Raw genomic sequence first — 26,095 nt, 5'->3', positions numbered from 1 at the left:
AGACTGTAAGATCCCTGCTTATGAGGAACTTCTAGTCTAGTGGTGGCTAAGACTTTGGTCCACAAGTGCCTGCGAAGATAGTTATTTGTATGAGATCTCTGAGGAAGGAGCGTCTCCCTTTAGAGAAAGTGTCCTAGGGGAGAGGACCCTTGGGCAAAACCTCAAACGCTGTGTTCTTCTAGCCCAGAACAGTCAACGCGAGGAAAGGCAGAGTCTTCCGACAATTTTCTCTGTCTGTTGGGGACGCCCAGTGCTCCTGATGGACGTGATACAGTATCAGGCTCTCAGCTAGCAGCCAGGCTTTGGGAACTGGTCCTTAGTCGCTGTACCGAAGCTCAGGTCCTTTGCTCTACAGAACAGGCTAAAAGCATGGCCAGGCCATCGCACGTGTATGTACAGCTCTTCGTGGTTCTTGTTGCTGTGGTTGAACCATGGGCCACACCGCTAAACACAATGATTTTTCTTTACTTGATCTTTGTGAGATCTTGCCGGCAGCGTTCAGAGAGAGCCCCGGAGAAGCACGAGAAGGCGAGAGAAGGAGGCTGTCCATTCCGTCTCCTCGCCATAATGCTGCAGCTTGCGACAGGACCCCAGTCTCAATTCATGGAGGCGGACCCCTAGTAAGAAACTCTTCTGAATTACTGAGCCACGGCTTAGAAGAGAGTTAGCATTGCATTTGACAGTGTCTTGGTGGTGACGAAGTAGTTTCACATAAAATATCTGGTTGACCTCCACAGCAACTCTGTGAGGTCAGGAGAGTTATTTTTCTTTTACAGATAAGAAAGTTGAAGGTCTGGAAGAGAGGGAACCGAGGCTTCATAGCAGAAACTCAAGCACTAATCGTCATATTCCCAAATATTTATACTGAATGACCCCGCTTCTCAGGATGTTAACAGGGAGAGAAGACAGAGTGGAAATATCAACTATAACATAAGTGAGAACCTGGGTTTGGGGGGAAAATATTCCTACGCTTCTCGTTCTCTCGTTGGCTGCTGGAGACACCAGTGCATCACAAAAGGGTGCAGTTGTGGTTAGTTGAAAGATGAATGGTATGACAGGAAAAATCTGAAAAAATACCAGTCCATCAACACCCATCCCCTGTGCATTTAACCATCCAGATCCTTCTTCCAACCAGTGAGAATCTGTCAAACACCATCATCTTTCAAGTATCTTAGGTTTTGTGGGACCCAGCATAAGTGAGACGTACTTCCTGCTCTCACAAGCATTATTTTCTGCTAGAGAAAGGCGGCGGGGGGTGGAGGGCAAGGGGGGAGAGAAACACTGAAGCAAGTAGTTGCAAAGAGTTATGAAGTGAAGAAACTATTATAATCATGCATCATTTAAAATCTTCATACATGTTGGTTTAATGCATAATCATAACTTCTTAGATGACGAGGTTTTTTTTTTTCTTTCCTATAAATGGAATTTGTTTCTGTCCACCACCACTAACACTTGTCCAACAAAGTAGAATTATTGTGATCCTTGCAGAAACATCTTGACCACAGCTGGGCTCCTGGATGCCCTAGAGTTTGCTGTCTGGGAATAACAGAGGTGTCAGGACATGACCTTGCTCTTGGTTCCCAGCTGCCATTGTATTTCTCTGTGGTGCGGGGACATGTTCACACTGTTTGCAAGTGGTAATTGTGCACGTATGTGACAGCTCCTTCCAAGAACTCAGTGTCCCTTCTGTGTTTGCTGTCTTTCTTTTTGTTTTTGTTTTGGGAGACTCTGTGTGTGTGTGTGTGTGTGTGTGTGTGTGTGTGTGTGTGTGTGTGTGTGTGTGTTTTATGATTCTAAAACAAATTTTTAACGTTTATTCATTTTTTTGAGAGACAGCATGTGAGGGGAGAGGGGCAGAGAGAGAGGGAGACACAGAATCCAAAGCAAGCTCCAGGCTCTGAGCTGTCAGCACAGAGCCTGACGTGGGGCTCAAACCCACGAACCATGAGATCATGACCTGAGCCAAAGTCGGGCACTTCGCCTGAGCCACCAAGGCACCCCTATTCTTTATGATTCTTTCCAGCATCTCTGTAAGATATAAATATTGGACAATGAGGAGGGCTGCACTTGAAAATGGTGACAAATTGGGGTTCTTTTATACCCAAAGTGCTCAAATCTATCCTGAGGGGAATCTGAGAAAAAATAGCGTATTAAGAGGGGGGAAGAAAGCTAAAAAAACTTTTAATTCACACTGTGTTTACCTTTTTGTTTTAAATTGTAGTAACATTTGTCACTTCATAAGCTTTTTACTCTCCCGGTTGTTAATATCCTGCCCAGGTGAGAAAATATTCTGTTACAGTGACCTCAAAGATCTATAATTTTGTTTTGCATATCTTTTGCCTTCCTAGTTTGAAAGGTAAGGTGGTTAAGTGGTCACTGCTTAAATTATATAATGTATGGTGATGAGTATCTCTGTTTTGAGGAAGTGTGTTTTCCTCACTGGTTTGCACAGGATCTCAAGTTACCTTCAGCCAACACATATGCATATGTCCCTTAATTTACTATCTAATCATTTCACCGCTAATGTCTGATTATGTCCAAAGAAGTGACAATTTTATGAGTCCAGAAATGAAAATAGGACTCCCTCTAATGAAATAAGAAACAGTAATTTTGCAAAGTAATTCATCACCTTCCAAAAATGTCATTAATCGTACCAGTGCTTGGGACCAGAGGAAAATTGGGAATTCATTTACCTTTGAACTTCAGAGATGTTTTCTCCTTATTTTATTTCCAGTTTATACCTTTCTTCAACCAACTATATTACAATGCATCAGTAAGTCATAGTTTGCAACACACGAAATTATTTTTGGCGTTCCTCACTCCCTCTAATATAAGTGACGTGCTTATTATCTAAAGACAAACCAGATAGGTTCCATTCTTGGTTGGGAGGTTGCTTACTGGCAAGTTCCTCTAAAAGAAAGGCTGAAACAGTTGAGAAGGTCTAAATGCAAACACAAATAAAGCTTTCGGGTTAAAGGCGATTTTTACCTATTCACTGTGTTCCTGTTTGGGTTTTAGTATAAAGTGGTTCATGCAACGTAAGTGAATCAACTCTTGGTTAATTTTCTAGTAACACATGATTGAGAGAGACAGCCCTTTTTAGACCGAAATAATGTCTCTGCTCCTGTCTTTAAACGCCTATACAACTGGGAATAATGGCACTCTTGTGAGATGTATCCTGTTAGAGTTTGTGGGCTGGAAAGAAAATTGACGAAGAGTCATGGAAACGTAAGATGCCAGGACAGGTTCGAATGAGGTTACACATCTCATATTAATGTGTCGTCCTGGGTCCGGGACGAGTTTCCATGTCCTGCTCTGAGAAACCAAATATGCCAGGGGGCCTGGCGTTTCAGAGCCTTTAGCTTGCTTTCCAGCTGATGAGTGGACCCTGTAGGATGCAAATACCAAGACCTTTTACAGTCATGGGAGATGATAATAATAATAATAATAATATCCCCTGCATTTGGAAATGTGGAAATGTTTCCTGACAAACCTCCATGCAAACAGTTTCTTGTGAGATAACTCACATTTCCATTGTGTGTTCTTCACGGCAAGCTGCTCCTTTGTGACCTGCTTCCTGTTTCATCTCTCGCTCGATGGCTATTTCCGCCAGTGAACAGTGATCGGCACGTCGTAGGTAGGGGTGTGCGGTGAAGTGAGCAGAACACCACCCCAGCCGTATGGAGGTCCAGTGACATCCAGGCCCCTGGGTTGAAAACCAGTCTTGCCCAACAGCCCCGCTGTACGGATGATTCAAGAAAAGGCAACGTTACAGATGGCATCACCACGTAAAGTCGGGGCTTGCTTTCCAGAGTTGAAGTCTGTTAATTATAAGAATGCTAAGTTAATTATAAGATTGCCACTGATTAGTTCCTGAAAGAAGGAGAAAAAAGTTGGAGAAAAAAGTTGCCGTGCTGTGTTTTGGTAACGGATTCTTTTATTTATTTTATTATTATTATTTTTTTACATGTTTATTTATTTTTGAGACAGAGACAGAGCATGAATGGGGAAGGGTCAGAGAGGGAGACACAGAATGGGAAGCAGGCTCCAGGCTCTGAGCTGTCAGCACAGAGCCCGACACGGGGTTTGAACTCACGGACTGTGAGATCATGACCTGAGCCGAGGTCAGATGCTCAACCAACTGAGCCACCCAGGCACCCCAACTGTGATTCTTTTAAATGTCTTCAGCGTGCAGGAAGTGCAAGAAATAAGATGTTGCATACCATTAAAGCACTCGTGGTTTGAAGGTAAACACATTTTGTTTTCCATTGTCTCTTCCATGTTTCGAGGTATTCGTAGCCCCTCAAAACAATCTCATCTATGTGGCACTTCCTTTCTTATTTCCTTGGACATAGTAGGTCCTCAGCAGAGGTTTGGTGGAACTGTCCAGGACATCTCTGGATAGAGATGAATTCTCCCTTTTAGTCCGTCCCACTTTCTTCTCTCTCTCTCTTTTTTTTTTTTTTCAACGTTTATTTATTTTTGGGACAGAGAGAGACAGAGCATGAACGGGTGAGGGGCAGAGAGAGAGGGAGACACAGAATTGGAAACAGGCTCCAGGCTCTGAGCCATCAGCCCAGAGCCTGACACGGGGCTCGAACTCACGGACCGCGAGATCGTGACCTGGCTGAAGTCGGACGCCCAACCGACTGCGCCACCCAGGCGCCCCTCTTCTCTCTTTTTATGTTGACACTTGGCTGTACCATTTTGAAAGCAGCACAGCCAAACTCATCTGCTGATCATTCCAGAAATGGCCTGCATCTGGGAAGTTATATTCCCATTGGGCCGGGATCTAAAAAAAAAAGTAGGAACATCTTTCCTCTGTTGTTGTCTCCACATTTTTGTATCCGGAATTATGAGATAATGTCCTCACAGCTGCAGAGAAATTAAAACAATTTTGGACAGAATGTATTCACTTGTGAAGTGTTACACTGACTGTTGGAAAACGTATTTGGAGGGGAGACCACGTTATAACAGACATACATTTATATTTTGATCTTTGTGTTATTCAGGAGCCATGGACTTGTATAATATTTTTAACCTATTTTTAATATGGCAAGATTTGTACAGTCTAGTTCCATTATTTACTGCACAATTTCAGAAGAAAAAAAACCAGGAAACTCCTTTTTTGAATAATCACATGAAATTAGGGCTAAAGTTTTGTTTGCATACAGGATGCCTGGCTGGCTCAGTTGGTAGAGCATGTGACTCTTGATTTTGGGGTTGTGAGTTTGAGCCCCATGTTGGGTGTAGAGGTTACTTAAAAGAATGCGATCTTGGGGTGCCTGGGTAGCTCAGTTGGTAGAGCGTGTGACTCTTGGGGGTTGTAAGTTTGAGCCCCATGTTGGGTGTAGAGATTACTTAAAAGAATGAGATCTTGGGGAGCCTGGGTGGCTCAATCAATTAAGCATCTGACTTTGGCTCAGGGCATGATCTCATGATTTGTGGGTTTGAGCCCAGCGTTGGGCTCTGTGCTGAAGGCTCAGACCCTGGAGCCTGCTTCAGATTCTGTGTTTTCCTCTCTCTCTGCCCTTCCCCTGCTTGTGCTCTGTCTCTGTCTCTCTCTCTCAAAAAAATAAAAAAAAATTTAAAAAAATAAGAAGTTTTAATTTTGCCAGCTGGTCCTAAAGTCTGATTCCCTGGGAACTTCTCTGCAAGTAAACCACTTCTCCTTTTCAAGAACTGTTGTCTCCGAACCTTCTTTGAGACCCTTTAACCTCCATTTGCTCAGTCTCCTCACCCATGACGAGGTTGGCGGTGAGTACTGTTTCACTGGGTTCTGCTCTGATGGAGTTTAGTTAGAGCGGAACCTCTCATATAGTTAGCTCTCCAGAAATGTTGGCTGTTGTTAAGATGTCTTAGGCACCAAATAAGTGTCTTGTGCTGAAGATCTTGGGACTCAGAAATCAAGAACACGTACGCCCTTGATCCTGGGCACTTCACAGTGTGGTCTGAGAGCCAGAAAAAAGTAATTTAAACACCCGATTTATAGATGGGCCAAAGACTTCACCAGACAAAATATGCAGGTGGCAAACAAGCTTGTGAAAAGAGGCTCTATGTCACATGTCATTGGGAAAAGTCACATTAAAAAACAAGATGCCTGTCTGAATGGCCCAGATCTGGAATTTGGACAGCACCAAATGCTGGTGACGATGTGGAGCCTCAGGAACTCACGTTCACTGCTGGAGGGAATGGAAAATGGCGCAGCCGTTTTGGAAGACAGGTTGGCCATTTTTGTTAAAAAAAAAAAAAAAAAGAAAAAGAAACAGCCCAAAATGGAAGTCATTTGCCATCCAGGACAGCAAAGCAAGACTTACAGTTTCAACCTATCTGAGGAATGTGACCTTTTAACAGTAGACCTGAAATTTGCCGATCAGCTCTAGTGAGCTAATCTGCATGATAACAACCCTCCTATTCCCTTCCCTACAAAGAGAAGATGGAATAATCCTTTCTTCTTGAACAACTTCCTCCTCTACTCTTTTCCTCCAGGGAAACATTCCATTTTGTGCAACACCTCAGAGCATCTCCTACCAGATGGGATGTTGCTTGGGCTCATGAATTGCTTAATGGAGCCAACTACATCTTCAAATTTACTTTGTGAAATTTTGTTTTTTAACAAAAAGCTAAGCATACTCTTTTTTTTTTCAATTTGAGAAACCGAGAGAGAGGGAGAGAGAGAGAGAGAGAGTGACTGAGTGAGTCTTAAGCAGGCTCCATGCTTAGTGCAGAGCCTGATCAGGGCTCAATGCCACGACTCCGGGATCATGACCTGAGCCAAAATCAAGAGTCAGATGCTCAAGCAACTAAACCAGCCAGGAGCCCCTAAACATACACTTATCATCTGCTCCAACAGTTGTGTTCCTTGGTATTGACCCAGATGAGCTGAAGACTCATGTTTATAAAAAAACTTGTGCATGGATGTGTATATACCTTTATAATTACCAAAATTTGGAAGCAACCAAGATGTCCTTCAGTAGGCAAATAGATAAATAAACCGTGGTCCATCTAGACAATGGGATGTTATTCAGCACTAAAATTTGATTAGCTAGCAAGCCACAAAAAGACATGGAGGAAAGTTAAATGCTTACTAAGTGAAAGGAGCCAATCTGAAAAAGGCTCACTATTATGATTCCAACTATATGACATTCTTAAAAAATCAAAACTCAGGAGACAGTAAACAGATAAGTGTTTGGGTTGGGGTTGAGGGGAGGGAATGAACAGGGTGACCACAGAGGATTTTTAGGGTAGTGAAACTACTTATATGATGCTATAATGGTAGATACATGTCATTGTACGTTTGTTCAAAGCCATAGAACGTGCAACACAAGAGTGAGTGCTCATGTAAGCTGTGGACTTGGGGTAAATAAGATGTGTGGGTGTAGGCACATTGGTAGTAACGTGTACCCTTTGGTGGTGGGTATTGATAAGGGGCGGCTGTGCATGTGTGGGGGCAGAGGTTGTATGGTAAATCTCTGCACCTTTCTTGTAATTTTGATAGGAACCTAAAACGGCTCTAAAAAATTAAAATTTCTTTAAGAAAAGTAATTTAAAATTTTTTTAATTCAATTTTTAATTAAAATGTTTTAATGTTTATTTTTGAGAGAGAAAGAGAGAGCATGAGCAGGGGAGCAGCAGAGAGAGAGGGAGACACAGAATCCAAAGCAGGTTCCAGGCTCTGAGCTGTTAGCACAAAACCCGATGTGGGGCTCAAACCCATGAAATGTGAGATCATGACCTGAGCCAAAATCAAGAGTCAGACTTAACCAACCGAGCCATCCAGGCGCCCCTAATTTTTTTAATTTTAAAAAGTTACCCTTTGAAATTTCTTTGGAAGTGCTTAGTTCTATGGATAGAGAATGACATTCAGATGTCTTCTATGCATTTGTCACTTAAAGATTTTCTATTCCCATATGATGCATAGCAATAGATTCAGTAGAATTTTTAATTGAAATTTGAATTCCTGGGTAACTATTGTGTAAGGAGAAAAGGGCATTGAATTCTAGGTCACCTACGCTATTATGAAAACACACCTGACTTCCCTCCTGCTGGGTGCTTATAATTCTGCAGATAACACATTTTTCTTGGAATTGATTTTTTTTTCAAAGTGCAGTCTTTTCTTGGGGTTACTGCTGCTCTTCTTGCCTCACATTTAATTCATCATGTTTTCTCAAGTGGTCTCTCATTAAAGCATACTGTCTTTTGAAGTTCATATTAAAATAACTCAGAATTGTGATGAATGGGCTAGAATATCATATAAGTCAGGGTATAATTGACCACGAGGTGCTTTATTTTAGTCTGATGAATTATTCTGCATTCTCTAATGAATAACACAGAAGTTAGAATGAAAAAAGCATATATCACAAGTAAACAATGTGATAAAAATCTGACTTAAAGTCAGAATGGGAAAAACATGTGGTGCTAGTAATTTTTTCTTTCTTGCTTAGATTTATTTTCCCCACTACAAGTTTAAGTCAGCTAAACTAAAGCCTGAGTCTTCCAGCATGTAAGTGTATGTCAAGGTGGTAGGTTTTGTTTTAGTATTAAAATAAGGACTTCTAGGACTTCATGCATTCTAAAACGTGTTGCTAAAATATCCTATAGGAATGCAAATGGAAACAATTGTTCTCATTTATGAGGCATTGTATGTTTGTGCAAAGGAGAAATTTCCAAACGGTTACAGTGATAATAGCAATAGCATTCAGCTCCTGCTATCTGGAAACGTGCTCTCTATGGCTACTGTTAATGCTTATGAGTAATTAGCTTGATAACTTAAAATTAATCCTCCGCTGGTCAACATGCCAGAAACCAGGCAGTAATGTGCCTTGTGGGAACTCCTTATTAGGAACAACAGATCACACCTGTCAAGCTTCACAGCTGTCAAGCATCTATTTTGAAAAATAATAGGGAGATTTGAGAATGCCTTTGAAATCCTCTTTATTCTTGTCCTGTTACCCTAAATAGCATCTTCCTAGGATCATTTCTTAAGAAGATGCCCATAGACTGAGGTGAGGCCAAGCCACAGTGGAGGCCACTTGGCCTCACCTGTGAGGGATGCTATCGCCTTGAGCGACCTGCGCAGACACAGACTTGACTTGGTTGCGTATTACACACGTGCGTGTGCACACGCACATGCTTCCACACATCAGTTGATTGCTTGATGTTGTCTTTTTTAATGACTGGCATGCTATGAGCTACTCAAAAGCTGGATGGAAGACTCCATTTACTTGGTAAATTTGATGAGAGAGAAGAAAGAAGCAGTCGGAGTGATGGGTTCAAGTCACGCAGGGCAAAGTGAGATGAATTGTCCTCCTCCTGTCTTCCCAGTGAGGTTCTGCAGCTTTAGCGAGGCTCATTATCACCCAACAGACCTGTTAAAAACACAGCTTACTATACCTGTCCCTAGAATTTCTGATTCTGTAGGTCTGGGGTGAGAGCCTAGAATTTGCATGTCTAACATGCTTCTGGCCACTGATTCTGGTTTCAGAGTCCTACTTTGAGAACCACTGCTATGGACTTGTCTATGTGCTAGGGTTTCTCTCTAACGCCTTTCTCTGCTTGGTAAGATCTGCTGGGTTGTAGCACTCAGTCCTCCTCTGCCGCTTGGCCCCAGCATTTTTCTCCTAACCAGCCTTCCTTCATTCAAGGTTATGCAAACTTGATTAAGGTCTAGCTGGGGTGCAGGTTGGGGAGTGGTTCAAACAACGTGGCATTTGTTTCTGCCCTTAGATGAGAACCATTCATAAGCTAGACCATTCTTTCTACCCTGTGTCCATACCCTCAACTCTATGTTCTTCATTTTCGTTTCATAAATGGACCTCAGCTACTTATGAACTGCCTTCTCTAAGGTTCCTCTTAAGGATTCCTCATCGAGACCTGCATCCCTGAACACAGACGGTCAGAGGAGGCATTCATGGGCTGCCTCACCTATTGGAACCATAACCGATGGTTCAAAAGAGCTATTCCAACCTTCTCCCTTGACGAATGAGTATAGTAAAGCATAGGTTATGGTTCCACATTTACTTAAGGGGTCCGTTTTCACCAAAAGCAGGACTCCTTGATCATAAACAGTCTACATGATGGTTAGCAAATGCTTCCTTATGATGCAAACATATGCCCTAAGAATTAAGTGCTTTATGTAAAGACAGGGGACAACTTATCAGCGAGATGGAGGGGCAGATGGGCCTGAGTGAGACACTGTGCTCTGACATATGCCAGGAGGTGGCAAGGAGCCCAAAGTTCAGGAATAAACAGTAACAGTGATGTTTCAAGCCAATGGGACACGTGAGTGAAAATATTAAGGCAGGGCTTGTCAGCTGGGGTGCAGGTTGGGGAGTGGTTCAGACAACATGGAATTTGCCCCGTGGCTTGAATTTATTTTACTCACTGTTACGGGTTTAATTGTGTGTGAGCGGGGTGAACCCTCAGTGCAGTAGGACCGGGTCCTTTTACAAAGGGGGAATTTGGACACAGACGCACTCAGATGTGAGGGTAGAAGGCCATGTGAAGACTAGACTGGCTGCCTTAAGCCAAGGAAATAGGGGAAGTTAAGAGAAAGGCGTGGAACGAATCCTTCCCTAGAGCCCTCAGTGAGAGCATGGCCCCACGGACACCTTGATCTAAGACCTCTAGCCTGCGGAATGGTGACGATGAATTCCTGCTGTCTGAACAACTTACTTTGTGGTGCTTTCTTATAGCAGCCTAAGAAATGTGCAGTCCCTGTATTTCATTTTGAATTTTAAATGATATCAAGAACAGTGTGAGATTGTGATTCATAAGAAACATATTTGGTAATTCAGGTGACCAAAATACATATCTCTTGTATTTGGTCTTCATCTACTGGTTCCTGGCTCAAACCCCTCGAGATGCCCTGTGACAAGAGTGATGGAGGTGACCTTTGCTGTGCTAATGTACCGCCTTTTGGAAAACCTAAGGCTGGGGGCTACTTCTGAGTGACCCCAGCCTATGAACTTTCAACCTCACCCCTACATCTGGGAAGGGGAGAGGGGCTGGGGGATGAACTGGTTGCCAATGGCCAGTGATTTAATCAGTTGTGCCTCTGTAATGAAGCCTCCAGAAAAACCCAAAAGAGGTTAGAGAGCTTCTAGGTTGGTGAAGACACAGGGGTGAGGAGCCTAGAGAGGTTGTGAAGGCTCCATTCTCTTTCCCCAAACCTTGCCCTAAGTATCTCTTCTGTCTGCCTGTTCCTGAGGTATAACTGTTATTAAAAAATGATCATGTGGTAGAATGTTTCTGTGTGTTCTTGTGAGCTGCTCTAGAAAATTAACCAAACCCAAGAAGGGGGTTGTTGGAAGCTTCAGTCTTCAGCATGGTGGTCAGAAGCAGGTAACAGCCTACACTTTCTGTTGGCATCGGAAAGGGAGGGGGCAGTCCTGTAGGCGTGAGCCCTTTACCTGTGGGATCTGCTGTTAGCTCTCTTTACAGGCTCAGAAGTGATTTAAATTCTCTGACACCCGGGGCGCCTGGGTGGCTCAGTCGGTTTGGTGTCCAGCTTTGGCTTAGGTCATGATCTCGTGGTTTTGAGTTTGAGCCCCCCTGTCAGGCTCTCTGCTGTCAGCACGGACCCTGCTTTGGATCCTCTGTCCCTCTGGCTTTCTGCCCCTCCCCTGCCTGCACTCTGTCTCACTTTCGTTCTCTCTCAAAAATAATTAAACTGAAAAAAAATTCTCTGACACCCTACTGGTGTCTGAGAATTGCTCAGTGGTATGCAGGGAATTCCCCCCCCCCCCCGTCCCCCGCCAAAAACACACATTGGAATTGGGTCCTGGAACGCAAAAGAAGCAGTATTTTTTTTAAATATGTTTTTTCTAACTATTTAAAAATGTTTATTTATCTTTGAGAGAGAGACACACAGAATCTGAAGCAGGCTTCAGGCTCTGACCTGTCAGCACAGAGCCTGCTGTGGAGCTTGAACCCACGAACCTTGAGATCATGACCTGAGCCAAAGTTGGACGCTTAACCGACTGAGCCACCCAGCCACCCCCAAAAGAAACAGTATTTACGTTGTTGGATTTTCATGTTCTCCAAAAGGGGGTTATGGGTTATGAATATAATTTAGTGTAGAACTGTGTTGAAGAGCGGATTTTATGCTTTCTGTGGATATTGTGCTTTTGGAAAGGCTTGAAACAACACGTAGAAATTCATAAGATTGATCTTACTCATAAACAATTGAAAACCATTTTCTTTATTGTTATATCCAAACTTATTAAGGGCTCTTAGAATTCGGCTTCTCCATGGTTAATTACATGAGCTACCCAGGACCTTGTAAATTATTAGCAGTCACCTCTTATGTGCAAATCATTCATATTGATTGACTACATCTTGCCAACTAGACTAGACGTCACTAGTCACAGCTGGACGTCACTTTGACTTTAGACGATCACAGGTGGTCCTTCATAAACATGTCTGTGACCATCTTATAAAACCACCTTTCTTGTCATTTTGGAAAAGAAGACATTAAATTTTTTTTGAAAGCTTGCAATTTATGATGGGTAAGTGACCTGGAATGTGAAATAGGTTCTTTTGACTCCCAAGTTGGACATACTTTTAATTATTAGAATATTTTTTTGTTGTTCAAAGGAGCAATCTGTTGCATATTTTTTAGACTTCCTGGGTTCTAGTATCTTCATTTACAAGGGGAGAACATTGGGCTTGAATCTCTCAACCCTGGCGATTCTTGCGGTGATGTAGAATGTTTCTCAGAATCTTGTGTTGCCAGTATTTCTGATGGCTTTTGCATGTTACTCAGATCCACAACAATGAGTAACCTGGCATGTCTAGAAGAGTCCTCGGTGGGGGGGTGCATTGGAGGTTTAGCGCTATCATGGGATGCTTAGATCCTCCCTCCCAGCCCATTCTGCACTTTTCCCTTTCTCCTCAGACCCTGGTGACCATTTTTCGGAAAGTTCCCCATGTCATGTTCACTTCCAAGATGTGAGTGGTTTGCATCATCATTCTGGTCCCACCCTGAGTATTCTGGAATGGAATAATCTCTATGTGATCTTCATACTCAAACAGAATGGACTCTGGGCTGTGTCTTCTCCTCTAAGCTTTGACCTTTTTCTTAGGCTTATGTTTTGGAGACAGTGATCAGAGTATTTCGTTAACTAGAGAATCAGCAGGCAGAAGGTCTGAACCTTAATAATTCCTCACCCCTTTGCTCTTTTGGTTCGCAAGGTTTCAGTGGGGATTCAGGGATGGAAAACTCAGAACAGGGTGACGTGTTACTGAGATGCGGAAACTCTTTCCCCTGGAAAGTTCCTTGTATTACAAGACAATTACACGTCATTCACGAGTTAGATTTGTTTTGTTTCCAGCAGGAACATGGATTAAATGACCCTCAGAGGGCTTCACTGATTTGTAATTATATGGTATCATCTGAGTCAGAATTCTACAGTTTACAAACATTTTGAGAGCGTATTTAGAAACACATTTCGAGTCCCTTTTCTGGTCTTGGTTGTGTTTACAGAACAGGCTTGGCCATATTTGGATAGATTTTATTCTTTTTTTTTTTTTTTTCTTTTTAACATTTGTTTCTTTTTGAGAGAGAGGGAGAGACGGAGTGCGAGCGGAGGAGGGGCAGAGAGAGAGGGAGACACAGGATCTGAAGCCGGCTCCAGGCTCTGAGCTGTCAGCACAGAGCCCGACACGGGGCTCAAACCCATGAACTGTGAGATCATGGCCTGAGCCGAAGTCAGACGCTCAACCGACTGAGCCACGCAGGTGCCCCTGTATAGCTCTTATACTTTCACAGACAGGAAGTGGCAGAAATGCCCACTGATGCAAATGCTCTGCACAGAAGGTGACTTTATGAAGATCTAAGAGAAGGTCTCAGCTGATTACCTGCGGAGAAGTCAGAATTCTAACAGCTCTCAAAACATTTTGAGATCACCGTAAAGTGCTTTTTTCAGTTGGTATCAGTGAGAGGAGCAGTCGTACAGCAGTCTTTCCGGGTAGGACACGGTTGAATCCTCATGTAAGTAAGAGAGCTTATGACATCATTGTTTTAATGGCCGCCTACATGCCTTTGCTTTTTGCTAAAATTTCTCTTGATCAATTTTCTGTTTCGTCCATGTTTAAAAATTTTTTTTTTAACGTTTATTTATTTTTGAGACAGAGACAGAGCATGAACGGGGGAGGGGCAGAGAGAGAGGGAGACACAGAATCGGAAGCAGGCTCCAGGCTCTGAGCCATCAGCCCAGAGCCTGATGCGGGGCTCGAACTCACGGACCGCGAGATTGTGACCTGAGCTGAAGTTGGCCGCTTAACCGACTGAGCCACCCAGGTGCCCCTGTTTCGTCCATGTTTAAAACATCCTACAGTAAGGGCGCCTGGGTGGCTCAGTCGGTTGAGCGTCTGACTTGGGCTCAGGTCATGATCTCACAGTTCATGGGTTCAAGCCCCGCGTCAGGCTCTGCGCTGACAGCTCAGAGCCCGGAACCTGCTTCGGATCCTGTGTCTCCCTCTCCCCCTGCCCCTCCCCTGCTCATGTACTCTGCGTTTCTCTCGCTGTCTCAAAAATCAACATTAAAAAAAGTTTTTTAAACATCCTACCATAAAAACGCAGCAACAATAACAATTAAGGAACAGAAAATGCCAAAGAAGTCTTTTACGCATCGCTAGTGAGTAAATGTTAAAGTCGACTTCAGCGTGCTGTAAATTTGCGTACCATCATAGTCTTTCCAGAGAATTCTAGTAAAAGATGTAATTAAGAGTTGTGTAAAGTTATGTTTTTCCACATTGCTCATGCATTTTTTCCTGCTTTGATAATGATTTTAATTCCTCGCAGGAACTTTGGAATGGTGCTGACATGTTTTTTTAAAAAAAGATTTCTGTCCTGCCTTTCAATTGTTTCATCCACAGCCTCACGACAAAGTTGCTTTTAAATGCACAAATAAAAAATAGCCACCAATGACGACTTGAAACATATTGAAACAATACCATGTTCTTCTTCTGAATACTTTTTTTTATTTATCTCATCTTTTTATTATTATAACTTCAACCCTTTCTTTTTTTTTAAATTCCCAATTTTGAAGTTTTTTTTTTCAATATATGAAGTTTATTGTCAAATTGGTTTCCAGACAACACCCAGTGCTCATCCCGAAAGGTGCCCTCCTCAATACCCATCACCCATTCTCCCCTCCCTCCCATCCCCCATCAACCCTCAGTTTTTAAGAGTCTCTATGCTTTGGCTCTCTTCTTCTGAATACTTTCAAGAGGACACAATTCTGTTCCTTTCAGGAAAGAATGTGTCAATATGAAGTCATGTTGTCATGCATCCTCAGAGAGGCTGGCCCCCTGAGAAGGAGTTTGTGGGGACTTAATGAGATCTGTTCTTGGGCTAGAATGCTCTGCAGCTCACCTGCTGTTTCCTGTCGATCCACCTTCCTCTTCTGCACGGGAAGGGCTCGCTTTCCTGTGGCTCTTGTGTCCTGCCACTACGTGGTTAACTTCTTCAACACCCTCACCTTTTTCAAAAATTATGCCTCATATCTACTTGGCTTTTTCCAAAAGCCTCTCAAGTGGAGAAAACTCATTCTCTCCCCCTGCACATATATGGGAAGGTGATTGGTTTTCACAGGTTGTGTTAGTCATGAAGCATATGCTAAGCTCTTGAGATGTGAGCTCACGACCGTACTGGGTGGCGTTCCCAGGATCACCGCCTCAGGGCAGTGAAGGACCCAGCACGGGGCAGGAGTTGGGCTGTCATGCCATCTGTGACCACAGCCTCAAGTGGATACCATAGCATCATCTGGAGCTGGAAATGCCTCGGATGTTACTGTGAATGGGACAAGGGGGTTGGTCCTTTGTGGCCCAGCATCAGCCAGTCACTCCATGTGGGACTCTCCCGGAAGCAGTGTGGCCTTGGGTTAAGTAACCTCTCCCAGCAAGTAGAGTTTATGGGAGGGGAAAGGAGGGGTTTAGGTAATAATCATCAGTACTCTTTTAAACTACACTTTTCTACCTTATACTTTTTAAACTACACTTTTCCTCCCTGAGCATAAACACTTAACCATTTTCCTGCTTTTCTTTGGTTTCTACAACTGCTCTGTGTCTTTCATCACTGGGCCTTCGTTCCATAATCCCTCAAAGTTCGGACAATCTGTTGGCCGAGCGTTGACCACGTGTGTCCCATTGTAAGAAACAGGGCGTCTGTCGGTCTACAGATTCCAGGGTCAGATCGAGATCTACTGAGTCAGTCCCGGAGAACCGCAATGTCTAACAGATTCCGTGGGTGATTCTTTGCACCAGCAATTTTGGAAGCATTGTTATTACTGGTCCTTCCCCTTTTAATTTCCTGGGTAGTCCTGTCTAGATGTACTTTCCATACGGGAGGCCATCGAAACTCACACTGAGTGTCCTCAGTGGACCTCCATCCGGCCACTGATAACACCTCACTGCTTAGAATCACAGGCTACTAGTAGTCTGTAACATACAGATCGGTTTCAGAAGTCCTTCACGAATCGTTTCCTGAAAGCAGACTGGGGAAGGCAGGGGTAGCCTGCCCGAGAGTAACTCTCAAAGATGTGTCAGTGTGGCAAAGACAAGGAATTGGTAGAGGGCCAACATAAATTTGTATGAGAGTTCAGTGAATCTAAGAAGTCATGGATGGAACATCTATTTTTATGCAACCCCAATGACACTAAAATCATGACACAGGCTCGGAGATGGTCTTTGTTAAAAGACGCATCACTGGGTCACACTAATACCTTGTTGCTTTGTCATACGTTCTATCTGGTCCGGGAGGTTTGGTAATTTCTTCTGTGTCCATTGGCACTTTTTTGTTCATCTATCGGTAATCATGTGGCATACCTCGTTCTGTGTCCCATTGCTTCAATCCTGTAACGTATTCGTTACTAGTGGCAAGAAAATAGGACAGTGCAGTCTCGTGGCAGTGAGTCTTACCTGCACTCCTTCATTCTGTGTACACCACAATTTTGCCTTTCAATGCCAAATCATTGCCTAATTACATTCATCTCATTTTAAACGGGAGTCAAACCCAACATGTGTAGAACCAACAACGTACAGAACTCAGTGTCATTGGTGACAGTGAGCGCAGCTGGGACCAAGGTCACATTCATGGAATGTTGACCGCCATGTCACGGCTGCTACCAGGCCAACATTCACGGCATCACACCAAACTACAGTTGGGGAAAGTGCACCCTGACTTTGGGGACAGTCTGGCGGTGCATTTCAAAGAAGCACAGTGTCCCACAGCTTTGCCTCAGGCTGTTGAAGGGACATATTCTACATCCAACAAGCTGGATCCTGGGCGTTAATCTTGCTTCTAGAACTCATTGCCCTTTTCATTTCTGCCAATCTTTCTTTCTGTGCTTTGTCTCGAATTCCCGTGGAATATAGCAGGTGTATCTGGGGCCCCATGTTAGTGGGGACCCCGTGTCCCAGACTGGACAGTACTGGTGGTTGCCATAGAGGCTGAGCTGAACCTATAGAACTGAACCTGGCATCAAAAGTTCAGATGCTGCCACGTCCCCACTCAGACACCTGCTGAAGGGACCACTGATATGCAGCCCACTGAGCCGGTGGAGGTCCCCACGCCAGTGTCTTTTCGTGCAGTGATCTTCGTGCAGATATCCCTGTGCCTTTTGATGCCAAAAATAATTTCTGCTTGTATATTTACATTATTTTATATAGAAATAAGTCTTTATATCTCAGGTTTATGCCCAGAGACTCAATATGCCATTTGCTCCGGCCTCTTTGGATTCTTTCTGTCCTCCTTCCCTGCTCTGTCCCCTTCCTTCTCCCTTACTGCTCCTTCTCTTCTCCTCTTCCCAGTCTTGTCTTTCTCAACATCACACACACAAATGATTAAAGTCAGGAAAGCTTTGAAGAAGAGGAAGAGGAAGAGGAAGAGGAAGAGGAAGAGGAAGAAGAAGAAGAAGGAAGAAGGAAGAAGGAAGAAGAAGAAGGAAGAAGATGCAGGTGTGGCTGACCACGGTGCCCACCTTGGGGAAGGCGGGCGGTTGTTCCTACACAGTAAACGTGACAGGTCTGCCTGGCGGGACTCACCACTTTAGTCCACAGGCGTGTGTTTACCTTCTAGAAGAGCCGAAACGGCGATTGGCGAGAGGTTCCTGGAATCGGAGGAACTCACGCACAATTGGCACGTGAAGTAAACATTTCAGAGTGATGAATGAGAAGGAGGGAAGGAGACTGACATTTATAGGGACCGTTCTTTATTGCTCAGGTCTCCCATCAACAATGCTTTCGGTGTTCAATTTATAGCAGGTACTCTACTGTCATGCTTCCCTTGCTTTGTAAAACGAGTCATTTACTAAATTTTAGTTATTACCTTTAATGCTCCCTCTAAACCTCCTTATGGCTGGATTTATTTCAGCCTAAGTCATTTATTCTGCCTTGAAATCTTCCAAGGTTTTATGTGATTCCATGGAAATGGCTCATCTTAGTGGAGGTGTCTCTGGAAAATAGAAATATGGCTTTAGACAATACATCTCTGAAATCTTAACTGTGGCAAGAATGCATCAGTAACTAGCATATCCTTCCAGAGATTAAACTGGGTAGACTGATGCTTGAAACGTCCTAAGAAAAACCAGTCCTCTGATCCCCTGGTGGGTCCTACCATTCTCATAGGGACACTAAGGAGTAAAAATTCTGTCTTGATCTGATAGTCTCCTACATGTAGAATCCTTTGGAATATTCCTTGTCAAAATTCATAGTAAAATGTTAATAAAATGTAATGTTTTCCCATATGGCATAGTCTGGCACTTGGCTGTTCTATAAATTTTCTTTAGATAACTTTAATTACATGCGTCTGTAGCAAGATAATTAGCACGGTTATGTCTTAAATAATTTATATTTTATACTGCATGCAAGCTCTGGTTCCATTTTTAATATTGCCATGATGAGTGGAAACAGAATAGTGAACCCACTTCCTAAAAGCACCTGTCCAAGAAGGTGAAAAATGTGTTCAGTCTACTCATTTCATCCTTTTTACCTCCTCATGACCTAATGATTAAAGTGTAAATTTTTTGTACGACTCCTTATCCATTCGTTTACTTATTTCATCAGTAATATTTGTTGAGGTTGTGAGGGAGCCAACTGTAAGGAAGAGATATAGACAGACCGTGTCTCTAATGTGTTCTCAGGCAGATGGTCAGTAACTAGAAGCAACCCAAGTAGATTTCTGTGTGTCCACCACGATAGAGTGTTTTGGAGGACAAGTGCAGGGAGCTTGCACGAGTGTGTGTAACAGGGGGTCTGTGATAGTCAGGGTATAGGTGGTCAGGGAAGGCTTCCTCAAAGAAGTGGCATTTGCAGTGACCCGAAGGACACACGGGGGTCTGGCTTGGCAGAGGCACCGGTTCCTGATGGAAGGTTCTCATTCCCAAACAAGCTGCAGGGTATGAAGAGGTGACACCCAGACAGTGTGGCCAGGCATGCATTCCAGTGCTGGGCATTTGGAGAGAGGTACGTTGTGTGTGGACAAACGTTGCTCTACAGAATTCAGCTCAATTTGAGATATTTGTAGAATCCAGAGGGAATTTTTTGAGAGGGAGTAGGGGATGAAAGGCCATCGATTTACTGAGAGTGATCCATAACATTAGAAAGAGATTCTACTTACGAACAAGTATAAACACAAAGCTCTCTTTTTTTTTCCTATCCTTTGAAGTAGACTTTTTTAAAGTTTATTTATTTTGAGAGTGACAAGAGCACAAGCAGGGGGGAAGGGGAGATGGAGGGAGAGGAGAGAGAGAGAGAGAGAGAGAGAGAGAGAGAGAGAGAGAGAGAAAGAATCCCAACCAAGCTCCACACTCTGAGCATGGAGCCCTATGTGGGGTTTGAACTCATGAACCGTGAGATAATGACCCAAGCTGAAGTCACATGCTTAACAGGCACCCAGTAGATTTTATTTTTTAGAGTAGTTTTAGGTTCACAGCAAAACTGAGTAGGAATTACAGAGATCTGTTGACTTTGTGCTCCCACATATGAATAGCCTGTCCTATGATGAACATCCCTCACCTGAGTGGCTCATTTGGTTAAGGGTCTGACTCTCAATCTTGGCTCAGGTCATGACCTCACAGTTCGTGAGTTTGAGCCCCACATCAGGCTCTGCCCTGATGGTGTGGAGCCTGCTTGGGGTTCTGTCTCTCCTTCTCTCTGCCCCTCCTGTGCTTGTGCTCTCTCTCAAAATAACAATAACAATAAAAAAAATAGTTCAAGCCACATAAATGCCTCATCCAATGTCCTTCTGTTACGTTATCTTTTAGCTGCTGTGGAATGTGTGAGAAAGTTCCAAGTATATTAACAGTAGAAAAGCACATCCTTATGATAACATGAAATTAAGTATATTATTCCATGGTTCAAATTAATAGGAAATTATTCTGGATTAAAGTGAATTCCTAAATTTTAATCCATGCCTTCATTTTATTTTTTATTTTTTAAAAAAATTCTATTTATTTAAGTAATCTCTACACCCAGTGTGGGGCTTGAACTCACAACCCTGAGATTAAGAGTCACAGGCTCTTCTGACTAAGTCATTCAGGCTCCCCTCAATGTTTTCATTTTAAAAAACTTAACAATGAGGGGTGCCTGGGTGGCTCAGTCAATTAAGCATCTGACTTCTGACTTTGGCTCAGATCATAATCTCACAGTTGTGAGATTGAGCCCGGTCAGGCCCTGCATGGAGCTGACAATGGAGCTTGCTTCAGATTCTCTCTCTCTCTCTCTCTCTCTTTCTCTCTCTCGGGCTCATTCGGTTAAGTGACAGACTTTGGCTCAGGTCAGGGTCTCAGGGTTTGTGGGTTCAAGCTCCACATCAGGCTGGCTACTGTCAGCACAGAGCCCCACGTAGGGCTTGAACCCATGAACCCTGAGATCCTGACCTGAGCAGAAGATCCTTAACTGACGGAGCCACCCAGGCGCCCCCAAAAACTTGTGTTTAATATGAGAACAAAATTGTTAACTGAAAGTCACAGTTTGTAGGGTTGAATGGTAAATGTTTGGGCCATAGTGGGTTTTCTGGGATAGTTTCAATTTCAAATGTTCCTTACTGCCGTTGGACAATGGCTTAGTGCTATGTTTCTGAAATGGAAAATTGATTAGTCCTTGTTCCACACCTACACCTGGTTATGTTAAGGAAAATATGTGGGATCTGTTCTCATTCTCTTTTCTTTTTTCAAATGGTTGTATCTCGATAGCTAGTTTTCATTTATCTTTATCCTTGTGGGTTGTCTTTGAGGGAACGAAGTGTTTTCTTTACCTGAAGCTTTTGAAGAATTATTTTTCTTTAAGGAGAAAAAAAATCAAAAGGCTAGAAGAGACTTTGAAAATGTCATTGAAATAATGTCTGGGTGCAGTTGAGTGAACTTATATAAACTCTTTGAAAGTTGGATTGACTAGCATTCATGTTTGATCTAGTTAAACCAATAAAATACAGGATGTAATCTTTATATAATTACCAAAGTCCCGCTGTCTGATCCTACCTGGAGGTTACAATAATGATTCAACAGGCAAACGCCTTTCTTGTCTGATGTACTTTGACTCTTTATCTTTGCTGGCTTTAACCCAGAACAAGACTCGATTGCCAATACTGTATTTTATTTTTGTTGTCAAGTGGCTTAACTGGGGAAGGCTATTGTAATCTGACTAAGAACTTCCCCTGGGGCGGGTTGTTGAAAACTACTGGATTCTTGTATTTTTCCATTACTCTCCTGCTCAAAGAGCATCACAGGTAAGCAATGTAGGTGGATGGTAGTGTGTGTGCACCTGGCTGAAACACAGTAGCTGGAGTTAAGTCAGGGGTTTACCCACATCCTTGATGCTATTAGGCAGGGTTTTTAGATGTTCTTTGTAGAGATAAATAGAATGCCAAAGGCTGATTGATAAAGGCAAAAGCACAGAACAGCTGCAAAACCTTTACATGGGCGGGGGGGGGGGGGGGGGGGGGGAGTTGTTTTAAGAAAAACAGGAAACTTAAAACACCAAAAGGAAATGTAGAGACACATATCTATGTGTGTGCATGTTTGTGTGTGTGTATAGACAATTTTTTCATGGAGCAAACCTTATGCATAAAGTCAAAAGGCCAACGATCACTGGAAAATTTCTACAACACCTATTATAGACAAATGATTATTCAATCTAATTGGCCCTCGTAGCTGCTACAATGGCTATGGTTAAGCATTCAGAAAAGAAATGGTAAAATGCACAGACTGTTCACTCTAAAGGAAATGCAAATGGCTGAAGGAAATTAAACCAAAAAGAATACCATTGTCCAGTCATCATATTGGCAAACATGGCAGGATTGTTACCATCCAAGGAGAAAAACATGGCGGGCTGCCTCTTCTGAGCCTCACTAATAAGATTGCATTGGGTTATACAGAGGAACTGGGAGATTTTAAGTACAGGATTACTCCCCGACTCCTGAAAACAATAATCGTCGCAAACAAAGTAACGTCAATCATAATGGACTTTTTTTCTGACCTCTAACTCCGTGCCAAACATTTTGCTCAATACTTTATGTGGATTATGATTTTAATCTTCTTAAGCATTCTAGGACATACTGTCTTCAGTGACAAAAAAACCTATTACGACCAAAATGATCTTTCATGCTTGCTTGCTATTGCCCCAAATATTTCTGTATATAATGATAGTTTTTCATTTTGTGATTAGTGGGAAATTTTGCTTAAAATGAAAATGCCTTGGTTGAGGAAATGCATTGATGTTAATTCCCCCCGAATGTAAACAGCTTAGCAGATAGGCTCTGTGACTATTAGTTTCTCTGTAATTTTGACAGGTGTATGAGCCAATACCATGGGGAGCACTGGGTTTCCGCATGGTGCCAGGCACTAGAGGATGCATTTGCTGGGCAGCCGAAGGCAGTCTTTGCTGGAGTTTTGGCGTTTTGTTGTTGAGGTCTGGCCATTTTATCTATAGTCAAAGGAAACAAAAGGAAACTTAGTCAAGGTGTTGTAGGTACACGACTTGTCCAATCCTCTCCTTTTTTTTTTTTTTTTAACCCTCTGACATGTACTACATAACACATTTTATTTCCAGCAATAAGTCCAAATCCACTGTAATCTGCGTTCTATCTATTTACCCAACCACCCCTCCTATTCTCTGCTTCAACCCCTCAATCTGATCTGTTGCTTCTGGAATGTACGATACTCAGGACCATCCCAACCAATTCATTCCCGTCCTTCCAAGGTTCTGAGTCTGGAGATTTCCTTCAAAACGCTCCATAAAAGTCGCCCTTTGTTTAGCTGAACCTTTACCCATTGTGGTGTGACAACTGTGTTTAACCATTTGCTTCATGAATGTGGATATTTTACTTGGCTTCCCAGTTTCTTGACTTTAAAAATGGGTAAATGAAGTTTATGTCATTACATGGGATGCCTAGGGAGGCTGAATATGGCAAACACCAAAGCAAGTGCCTGCTGTGTAGATGTGGTCATTAGTACGATAGTATTATTTATTGATAATAATCTTGTCAAAGGCATATTACCCCATTGGTGTTACTGTATCAGCCAGGCAGCAGTTGCCATGCTGACTTTGCAGCCCCAGTGCCTCTCACGTGACCTTTGATGGAAGCCGTCTCTGTGAGAATCAGGAGCTGGTCCATTTGCTGGTGTGAAGCATTGAAGCAAAGAGGGAAAAGGAAGCCCTGTCTCTGGGACCACAGTCTAGTTTGGGAGCTGACTTAAATAAAAGACCTATATCCTAAGACAAGAGAGGATGGGGTACATACTTCTCTCCAGAGCAGCCCAGCAAATGCAGAAGCAGTGAAGACACCCTTAGGTTCTCCAGAGGTCCTCCCCATCTATCCAGGAAAAGAAAGACTTAGAAGGGACCGGGGTGGAAGCTGGGCCAGGTCAGTAGGGGGACGGGTAGGTTGATCTTAGTTTAGCTGAAACTGGAGGTACATTCTGGGATCTGGGGATGTAAGGCTGCCGAGGAGAGTTAGGGCCATATGATAGATATAATAGCTAAAGCTTTAACGTGGGGCTGAGGCTGTTTAGCACGATGATCCGAGCCTAGTGGAGGAAACTTTCTGATCCTATACAGATGAGATTGACTCAGTAGGAATCCTAGATTATGAACATATACTATTGGACATAAGATATATTGAGACAGATTATTGGGAGCAGAAGAGAAAAATGTGGTATATCCGTACAATGGGATTGGACAATAAAAAGGAATGACGTATGGTTTTTGTGGCAATGCAGACAGAGCAAAAATACCATACCGTTTAGCAAAATGTAAAACATGATGCCCAGTGAAAGAATCCAGACACAAAAGGCCACATGTTGTATAATCCCTTTTCCATGAGGTTTCCAGAATCAGTCTGTAGAAAAGGAAAGTAGGTGAGTGGTTGCCAGGGGCTGGAGGGAGGGAGATGGCGGAGTGAGTGCTAAGGGATACATGTTTCTTTCTGGGCTGGTGAAAATGTTCCAAAAATAGATAGTGGTGATGGTTGCACAGCCTTCTGAATATACCTTTTAGTATTTAGAGCATACTTTTTACTACAGACCGCTGGTTTCTATACTTTAAAACAGTGTGCTTTCTGTGTATGTTTTATCTCCATGAGCTTGTTATAAAAGGATTTTTAAGAAGATATATTGATTTTCTTTTCTCTGAACTGAGCGCCAGTGTAATACTAATCTATGACTAGAATACGATGTTGTCAAAATTCAAAGTTTAGAGATTCAGACAGAGGAAATGGACTTACTTGATGTCATACCCAACCGTGAACTTCCAAGAGCTGGAGGCCACGACATCTAAATTATGGGGTGGTTGGTTTTACTATCCCTACCAGCTACCCCAGTCTAACACACACTCACGTAACCTATCCCAGCCAAAGGAGGAGTTGTGACCAAGATGTCAGTCATGTGGAGTATGAGATTTCCCAGCAGAAATGCTAACGTTAGAGACAGTAAACCGTAGTCCTGATCTTTGTTCTGTACCGAGTGAATATCAGGCCGTGCTAACTGGCATGTGGGTATTATTTCATTTCCTTATGCCAGTGACCTCACGCGTGGCATATGGTTATGTCTTTTTTTTTTTTTAATTTTTTTTTTCAACATTTATTTATTTTTGGGACAGAGAGAGACAGAGCATGAACGGGGGAGGGGCAGAGAGAGAGGGAGACACAGAATCGGAAACAAGCTCCAGGCTCTGAGCCATCAGCCCAGAGCCTGACGCGGGGCTCGAACTCACGGACCGTGAGATCGTGACCTGGCTGAAGTCGGATGCTTAACCGACTGCGCCACCCAGGCGCCCCTGGTTATGTCTTATAGATGGATCAATTGAGGTACACGGATAGTAAATCCCTTGTGCCCCGTCACACATCCAGTGACAGGGCAAGAGAAGGCTTTTCAGTGAGGTCTGACTCCCAGGCAGCCAGCAGGAGACATGGCTCAGACACTTTTCCTTTTAGGCAGCTTGAAATCCTCATTAATTTATATGTCTTTGTTTCTATCATGGGGTCAAGGCCAAAATTGGACTTACATTAGAAGCGCACTTTCTATTTTGGGAAGAGAGAATGATAGGAGGGCAAAAACGGGTCTTTTGTTAATGACAATATTGAAAAATGAAATTCACACTATGTAGCCATGAGTTAGAAAATTATTGAATGAGCCAATATTTCTTTTTCTTTTTGCAGAACAACGGTTCCCTGGTTTGGTGTCAGAATCACAAGCAGTGTTCTAAGGTATGTTCCCTACAACTGTATCCGTGTTGTTAAAAGCGTTTAATTTTGGAATGATTGTAGAGTCACAGGAAGTGGCAAAGACAGCAGAGAAGGTACGTGTACTGTTCATCCGTTCCCCACCAAATGCTTACGCTTTCCATGTTTGTAGAACACCATTAGAAGCAGAGAACCGACACGGGTGCAATGTATGTATATCCATCTGTGACGTTTCATCACGTGCAAATTCAGTTCAATCAAGATACCTGTGGCGGTTCTTCTGTATGTCGCCTTATTTCTCTGTTTGTACCTTTTTCAATCCAAATAAATTTTAAGGAGAAAACATCTTCTGGTTGGAACCAGAAGGTTTACTGCATCCTACCTATCCTTACGTGATTTTGTACGTAGTTTGAT

General features: G+C 43.0%; 1 protein-coding gene across 2 annotated transcripts in view; it reads left to right on the top strand.

Moving 5' to 3' along the window:
- Positions 1-26,095, top strand: part of ANOS1 (anosmin 1) — a 187,052-nt gene that overhangs the window by 9,728 nt on the left and 151,229 nt on the right. For both annotated transcript variants that reach the window (XM_023249109.2, XM_023249108.2), the window contains exon 2: positions 25,658-25,705. In XM_023249109.2, the coding sequence (XP_023104877.2) occupies positions 25,658-25,705 (48 nt within the window). The remainder of the gene's footprint in view (positions 1-25,657; positions 25,706-26,095) is intronic.

The sequence above is a fragment of the Felis catus genome, chromosome X, assembly GCF_018350175.1.
Source record: "Felis catus isolate Fca126 chromosome X, F.catus_Fca126_mat1.0, whole genome shotgun sequence".
Taxonomy (NCBI): Eukaryota; Metazoa; Chordata; class Mammalia; order Carnivora; family Felidae; genus Felis; species Felis catus.
The sequence above is the reverse complement of the archived record's forward strand: the minus strand, read 5'-3'. Positions and strand labels throughout refer to the sequence as shown.